The sequence below is a fragment of the Pelodiscus sinensis genome, chromosome 12, assembly GCF_049634645.1.
Source record: "Pelodiscus sinensis isolate JC-2024 chromosome 12, ASM4963464v1, whole genome shotgun sequence".
In the NCBI taxonomy this organism is placed as follows: Eukaryota; Metazoa; Chordata; order Testudines; family Trionychidae; genus Pelodiscus; species Pelodiscus sinensis.
This window is the reverse complement of record NC_134722.1, coordinates 47,057,283-47,064,481: the sequence shown is the minus strand read 5'-3', so window position 1 is coordinate 47,064,481 and position 7,199 is coordinate 47,057,283. Positions and strand designations below refer to the sequence as shown.

The window sequence follows — 7,199 nt, the reverse complement described above, 5'->3', positions numbered from 1 at the left end:
CTTATCTTGCCTTCCAGCATTTTGCTTCGGCCTTGACAGCACACGGCCCCTGGGAAGGAGGCGCCCCCCACACCTGCTCCAGCTGGCCGGCGTGAGGCCCCTGCAGGTGCGCTGGACACGAGCCAGAGACAAGCAGGCTAAGGCCAAGGCCAGGGCCGCTCTGAGCCACTCCCTGCCCCCAAATCAGGGGCCCAGGGCTCTCACTGGCCGTGCAGAGCTCGGTGGTAGTGCCAGGCCCAGGCAGGGCAGCAGCTGGCCAGGCTCCCCCGAAAGCTGGGCCAGGCCTGAGCCCCCCCTCGCCATGCTCTGGGCTCACCTGCGGAGACCCCGTCCATCCGCCCCAGGTGCTGATGCGGGACTCGGCCGAGAGGCCACCAACTCGCTTCACAGGTGAGGCGGCGGCTGCCGGGGGCGGGGCTGGGAAGGGGCAGCCTGCCACCAGCTGTGGGGAGCTGGCCGCACCCCCTAAACGTGGCCGGTCGCCATCAGCTCAAGGCCTGCTCGGGGCGTGGCAGGGGGCCGCCGGGCGCCCAGCTGGTATAAAGCGCCTGGCTCCGGGCAGCCCGGCCCAGCTGTGAGCACGGACCCAGCATGGCTTTCCTGCACGTGGCTCTCTGCCTGGCCCTCCTGGCCTGCGCCTCTGGTAAGCACTGCCCCTCTGGGCACAGCGCTCGTGCCCCCCGCGGGCAGGGCAAGTCCCGGGCTTAGTGCCCTGCCGCGGGGCCTCTGGGGGGGGGTAGAGCCCTCCGGTGCAGCCCAGCCCTCCGCCAGCCTGCCCCACTGGCCTGTGTGGAGACGGCTCCCCCTCGCGGCAGGGCTGGGTACTGCTGCCATGGCAGCCCCCGGGCAGCGCCAGCTCACACAGGCAGGGTGCCCCCAGCTTGGCACCGGTGCCAGCACCCCACAGCCGCACTGCCAGCTGCCAGGGGACCAGCCTCCCTGGTGTGCCACCAGTGCCAGCTGGGGAGACTGGCAAAGGTCCCAGCCAGGACTCCCACCACTCACAGGCAGCGTGCCCAGCCCCCTTGGTGCCCCCCAACCCCACGGGCAGCGTGCCCAGCCCCCTTGGTGCCCTCCAGCCCCACGGGCAGCGTGCCCAGCCCCGTTGGTGCCCTCCAGTCCCCATGGGCAGCGTGCCCAGCCCCCTTGGTGGCCCCCAACCCCACGGGCAGCGTGCCCAGCCCCCTTGGTGCCCTCCAGTCCCCATGGGCAGCGTGCCCAGCCCCCTTGGTGGCCCCCAACCCCACGGGCAGCGTGCCCAGACCCCTTGGTGCCCTCCAGCCCCATGGGCAGTGTGCCCAGACCCCTTGGTGCCCTCCAGCCCCATGGGCAGCGTGCCCAGACCCCTTGGTGGCCCCCAACCCCACGGGCAGCGTGCCCAGACCCCTTGGTGACCCACAGGCAGTGTGCCCAGACCCCTTGGTGGCCCCCAACCCCACGGGCAGCGTGCCCAGCCCCCTTAGTGACCCCCAACCCCACGGGCAGCGTGCCCAGACCCCTTGGTGACCCACAGGCAGTGTGCCCAGACCCCTTGGTGGCCCCCAACCCCACAGGCAGCGTGCCCAGACCCCTTGGTGACCCCCAACCCCACGGGCAGCGTGCCCAGCCCCCTTGGTGACCCCCAACCCCACAGGCAGCGTGCCCAGACCCCTTGGTGACCCCCAACCCCACGGGCAGCGTGCCCAGACCCCTTGGTGTCCCACGGGCAGCGTGCCCAGCCCCCTTGGTGCCCCCACCCCCACGGGCAGCGTGCCCAGACCCCTTGGTGCCCCCCAGACCCACGGGCAGCGTGCCCAGCCCCCTTGGTGCCCCCACCCCCACGGGCAGCGTGCCCAGACCCCTTGGTGCCCCCCAGACCCACGGGCAGCGTGCCCAGACCCCTTGGTGTCCCACGGGCAGCGTGCCCAGCCCCCTTGGTGGCCCCCAACCCCACGGGCAGCGTGCCCAGCCCCCTTGGTGGCCCCCAACCCCACGGGCAACGTGCCCAGCCCCCTTGGTGCCCCCCAGACCCACGGGCAGCGTGCCCAGCCCCCTTGGTGCCCCCCAGACCCACGGGCAGCGTGCCCAGACCCCTTGGTGCCCCCCAGACCCATGGGCAGCGTGCCCAGCCCCCTTGGTGCCCCCAGCCCCACGAGCAGCGTGCCCAGACCCCTTGGTGGCCCCCAACCCCACGAGCAGCGTGCTCAGCCCCCTTGGTGCCCCCCAGACCCACGGGCAGCGTGCCCAGCCCCCTTGGTGGCCCCCAACCCCACGGGCAACGTGCTCAGCCCCCTTGGTGCCCCCCAGACCCACGGGCAGCGTGCCCAGCCCCCTTGGTGGCCCCCAACCCCACGGGCAGCGTGCCCAGCCCCCTTGGTGCCCCCAGCCCCACAGGCAGCATGCCCAGACTCCAGGGTGAGCGCCAGCTCAATGGATCCTCCCCCAGACTCCAGGTGACTCACCTGGACCTCTCGGTGACCACCATGCAGCTTGCCTTGACCCTTGGGTGACCAGCCCCCGGGGACTCCCCGTGGGTGGGACTGGCCTGTGCCCGGCCGTGGTGCTCGGGGGCTGCGGCGGGAGCGCCCCGCATGCTGAGCAGGGCCGGTTTCCCATCCCCAGGCTGCGGGGTCCCCGCCATCCAGCCAAACTTGGGCAACTTGCAGAGAATCGTCAATGGGGAGGACGCGGTGCCCGGCTCCTGGCCCTGGCAAGTGTCGCTCCAGGTAACGCGGGCTCCCGCCCAGGGCAGGGCCAGAGCCTGGGTCTGTGGGGGGCTGAGGCTCTGATGGGGGCTGTTTTCAAACACACGGCCCAGGTGGGTGGGGGGCAGGGAGTTAGCGCCCACACGTCGCTGCAATAAGACGCCGTCCACAGGTGGGAACCTCTGGGTCTCTGCTGCGGGGTCAGCACAGGCCGGGGGTCGCTGTGACACCGGCGTGTTCCACCATCCAAATCGCTGCCCAGGGTCCGTGGAGCTGGAGCAGCCTGTGGCTGGGGAATCGCCCGGCTCAGCTGGGTTTTCCATCCCCCTGGCTGCATCCTTGGAAGAAATCCAGCGGGATTTGGGTCGTGCAGACACAGCATGCGAGTCTGGGAAGTGGCCTCCCAAGGCCATTGCAGGGAAAGCAGTGGGCTAGCATGCCCAGTGTGCGGTGCACGACGGGGAGCGTGCCCATTGTGCGGTGCACGACGGGGAGCGTGCCCAGTGTGCGGTGCACGACGGGGAGCGTGTCCAGTGTGCGGTGCACGACGGGGAGCATGCCCAGTGTGCGGTGCACGATGGAGAGCGTGCCCAGTGTGCGGTGCACGACGGGGAGCGTGCCCAGTGTGCGGTGCACGACGGGGAGCGTGTCCATTGTGCGGTGCACGAGGGGGAGTGTGCCCAGTGTGCGGTGCACAACGGGGAGCGTGTCCATTGTGCGGTGCACGACGGGGAGCGTGCCCAGTGTGTGGTGCACGACGGAGAGCATGTCCATTGTGCGGTGCACGACGGAGAGCGTGTCCATTGTGCGGTGCACGATGGAGAGCGTGCCCAGTGTGCGGTGCACGACGGAGAGCGTGCCCAGTGTGCGGTGCACGACGGGGAGCGTGCCCATTGTGCGGTGCACGACGGAGAGCGTGCCCATTGTGCGGTGCACGACTGGGAGCGTGCCCAGTGTGCGGTGCACGACGGAGAGCGTGTCCATTGTGCGGTGCACGACGGGGAGCGTGCCCAGTGTGCGGTGCACGACGGGGAGCGTGTCCATTGTGCGGTGCACGACGGGGAGCGTGTCCATTGTGCGGTGCACGACGGGGAGCGTGCCCAGTGTGCGGTGCACGACGGGGAGTGTGCCCATGGTGCTGAGCATGGGCAGGCTAGGATCGTGCAGCCGGGTTCCCTGTGCCAAGCCAGCCCACAGCCCTGGGCCGGGCCCAGCCCACAATGGCTGAAGTGGGACCGCCAGTGGGGACCGCCAGTGGCCCCCGCCTGCCCTGTGGCACTGGGCTGTGGTCCCGGGGACTGCCAGGGAGGAGGAATAATGGAGGCTGCAGGGCCAGAGGCCTGTGGATCAGGAGAGGGAGCAGGGCACAGCGTACAGGAAGCTCTGGGCGGCCCCAGGGCGGAGGCTGCCTGTGCCAGGCCGAGCCTTCCTGCAGTGCCAGCCAGGCTCTCCGGGGCCTGACTATGGGGCACAGCTCAGGGCGGGTCCCTCCGTCCCTCCCAGGCTCCCGCGTTCCCCTGCCCATCTCATTGCAGACCAACACCGGCTTCCACTTCTGCGGCGGCTCCCTGATCAGCCCCACCTGGGTGGTGACTGCTGCCCACTGCCAAGTCAGGTAAGGGGCCAGCCTCGGGGGCAGACCCGGCTACCCTGCACCCAGTCCAGCCAGAGCCAAAGGGCAGGGCAAAGCAGAATTCTCCAGGGCCTGGCATGGCCCAGGGGAGGGCAGGGGGCGGTGCCAACCCAGGACCTGCGAGCCCAACGCCAGCGTCAGCAGGAGCTGGGCTCCAGGGGCCCCTGGGCTGCTGCAAGGAAGGGGGCGGTAGAGGTTGCCCCCCAGCCCAGCACGGCAGAGTCTCCCCAGCGCCATCTCTGGCTGGGAGCAGGGCCCCGCTGGCGCTCAGAGGAGACACTTGTGCTGCCGGGCAGGGTCTGTGCCGGGGGTGCCCACTGGAGGCGCCCGGGTGGGCCCAGCGCCCCATGCCCAGCCCCACTGGCTCTGTCCCTCGCAGGGCTGGGTATCACTTCGTGGTCCTGGGGGAATACAACAGGAACTCCGGAGCTGAGCCCGTCCAGGTCAGGTCCATCGCCAAGGTGAGTGAGGCAGAAGGGCCCCCAGGCGCCGCAGCGAGGGGCAGGTGCCGGGCAGCCACAGGGAGCTCAGTGGGCGGGGGGGGGGGGGCAGGAGCCACAGCTCTGTGTCTAGGGCCATGAGGGGAGAGGTGCAGGGCAGGGTGCAGAGAGGAGGGAGGGGAGCAGGGTGGAGAAGAGGGGGTGAGGGGCATGGGGGCAGGGCTGGGCAGAGAGGCACAGGGAAGGGCAGAGGAGGGCAGGGGGCGGGGCAGGGCTGGGCAGAGAGGCACAGGGAAGGGCAGAGGAGGGCAGGGGGTGGGGCAGGGCAGGGCTGGGCAGGGCAGAGAGGCACAGGGAAGGGCAGAGGAGGGCAGGGGGTGGGGCAGGGCAGGGCTGGGCAGGGCAGAGAGGCACAGGGCAGGGCAGAGGAGGGCAGGGCAGAGCTGGGCAGAGAGGCACAGGGCAGGGCAGAGGAGGGCAGGGGGCGGGGCAGGGCTGGGCAGAGAGGCACAGGGCATGGCAGAGGAGGGCAGGGGGTGGGGCGGGGCAGGGCAGGGCTGGGCAGAGGAGGGCAGGGGGTGGGGCAGGGCAGGACTGGGCAGAGTTGCAGAGGGGGGGGCTTAGCCCAGGGCAGGGTGGCACCAACTGCCCCCCATTGCTAAGGTCTGCTCCTTCCTCCCCTCTTCAGGCCATCACCCACGCCAGCTGGAACCCCAGCACCATGAACAATGACATCACCCTGCTGAAGCTCTCCTCCCCCGCCCAGCTGGGCCCCTGGGTGTCCCCCGTCTGCCTGGCCACGGCCAGCGAGTCCCTCCCCGCCGGCCTCACCTGCGTCACCACCGGCTGGGGGCGCACCAACAGCAACAGTACGTACCAGCGCCCGGCCGGCTCTGCTGGGCATGTGGGGCCCTGGGCAGCCTCCCTGCATCCCCCGGTACTGGCTGTGCCCAGCACCCAGTGCAAGGCCCTGGGCAGCCTACCCCCATGCCCCGGTACCGGCTGTGCCCAGCACCCAGTGCAAGACCCTGGGCAGCCTACCCCCATGCCCCGGTACCGGCTGTGTCCAGCACTCGGCTCTGAGCAGCCTCCCCAGATCCTCCGGTACCGGCTGTGCCCAGCACCCAGTGCAAGGCCCTGGGCAGCCTACCCCCATGCCCCGGTACCAGCTGTGCCCAGCACCCAGTGCAAGGCTCTGGACAGCCTACCCCATCCCCTGGTACCAGCTGTGCCCAGTGCCAGGCCAGCGCAGAACCACGAAACCAGCGGGCACCAAAGCTCCGGGCCAGGGCCTGCCAGCAGCTGGGCACTGGGACATCCTGCTCTCCGTGGTGCAATGCCCCCAGGGCACGAGGCGCCCAGCAGGGGGCAGCCCAGGCCGGGGCAGGTGTCTCAGTCAGCCTGTGCGTGTGGCCTGACCTGGGCGTGTTTCCAGCGAACGAAGGGGCGATCTTGCTGCAGCAGGTGGCCCTGCCCCTGGTCACGGTGAGCCAGTGCCAGCAATACTGGGGCAACCGCATCACCAGCTCCATGATCTGCGCGGGAGGGGCCGGCGCATCCTCCTGCCAGGTAGGGACCTGCAGGGTCACCCCCGCAGCAGGGACCGGGGCACAGGGCAGGAGGGGGAACAGGGCTTTCTGGGTGGGAGGGGGAAGGGAGCCCTTCGCCCCCACTTATGCAGCACCCCTGGGTGCCTGCTGGGAGAGGGCCCCGGCCCGGCAAGCGTCAGCCCCGTTCTCTCGCAGGGGGACTCCGGCGGGCCGCTCGTGTGCCTGAAGGGGGGGGCCTGGACCCTGATTGGCATCGTCTCCTGGGGGAACAGCTACTGCAACATCAACACGCCCGCCATCTATGCCCGCGTCAGCGTCTTCCGCTCCTGGATCGACAGCGTCGTGGCCTCCAACTAGCAGCCGCCGGGCCGGGCCAGGGGCGTGGGGCCTCAGGGGGCTGGGCTCGGGTCCTGGGGCTCCCCCCTGCAGGCTCCGGCACAGGAATAAAGGGCTTATTCTGCTGCAACGCTGCTGTGTCCAGCTCTGCCCCCGCCGCGCCAGGTGGGCCCAGCTACCCCCGCCAGCCCAGCACCGGCCAGGGAGGGCCCAGGCCAAGGGCCCCCCTCCAGGGACCCGGCCATTGGCTGTGCTCCTGGGTGCCCACCCTGCAGGTGCTGGGGGCAGTTAACCCTTCGAAGCCGGCAGAGCCAGGGCCCACGTCCTGCCATGGCTGGGGCTCTCTGGCTTGCAGGGTTTGCCCAGGGGCCCAGCCCCATGGTCCCTGCTGGCTTGGGCCGTGTCCCAGGGCAGGTGAGGGCAGCCGGGCAAGCAAAGCACCCAATGGGCTGGTGGGGGACAGAGGCCCGTGCCCCACGCCTGAGTCTCACAAATGAGTCCCCCCCCCCCAGGGGCCAGGGCAGGGGGGTCACTGCTGGCACCTCAGGGCAGGGTT

At 70.8% G+C, this 7,199-nt stretch overlaps 1 protein-coding gene across 1 annotated transcript; it reads left to right on the top strand.

Moving 5' to 3' along the window:
- Window positions 1–489: 489 nt before the first annotated feature.
- Window positions 490–6,783, top strand: CTRL (chymotrypsin like). The gene is made up of 7 exons (XM_075940545.1): window positions 490–643; window positions 2,602–2,705; window positions 4,220–4,299; window positions 4,697–4,778; window positions 5,446–5,626; window positions 6,193–6,326; window positions 6,503–6,783. Exons 1-7 carry the CDS (start codon window positions 592–594, stop codon window positions 6,662–6,664), a joined length of 795 nt encoding a protein of 264 aa, XP_075796660.1. The 5' UTR covers window positions 490–591; the 3' UTR covers window positions 6,665–6,783.
- The last annotated feature ends 416 nt before the right edge of the window (window positions 6,784–7,199 follow it).

Excerpts from the sequence above, each read along its gene's own strand:
- CTRL (XM_075940545.1), top strand. The coding sequence starts at position 592 with ATGGCTTTCCTGCACGTGGCTCTCTGCCTGGCCCTCCTGGCCTGCGCC. Across the intron at positions 644-2,601 it reads CCTCCTGGCCTGCGCCTCTG|GCTGCGGGGTCCCCGCCATC; the intron begins GTAAGCACTGCC and ends TCCCATCCCCAG. Across the intron at positions 2,706-4,219 it reads CCTGGCAAGTGTCGCTCCAG|ACCAACACCGGCTTCCACTT; the intron begins GTAACGCGGGCT and ends ATCTCATTGCAG.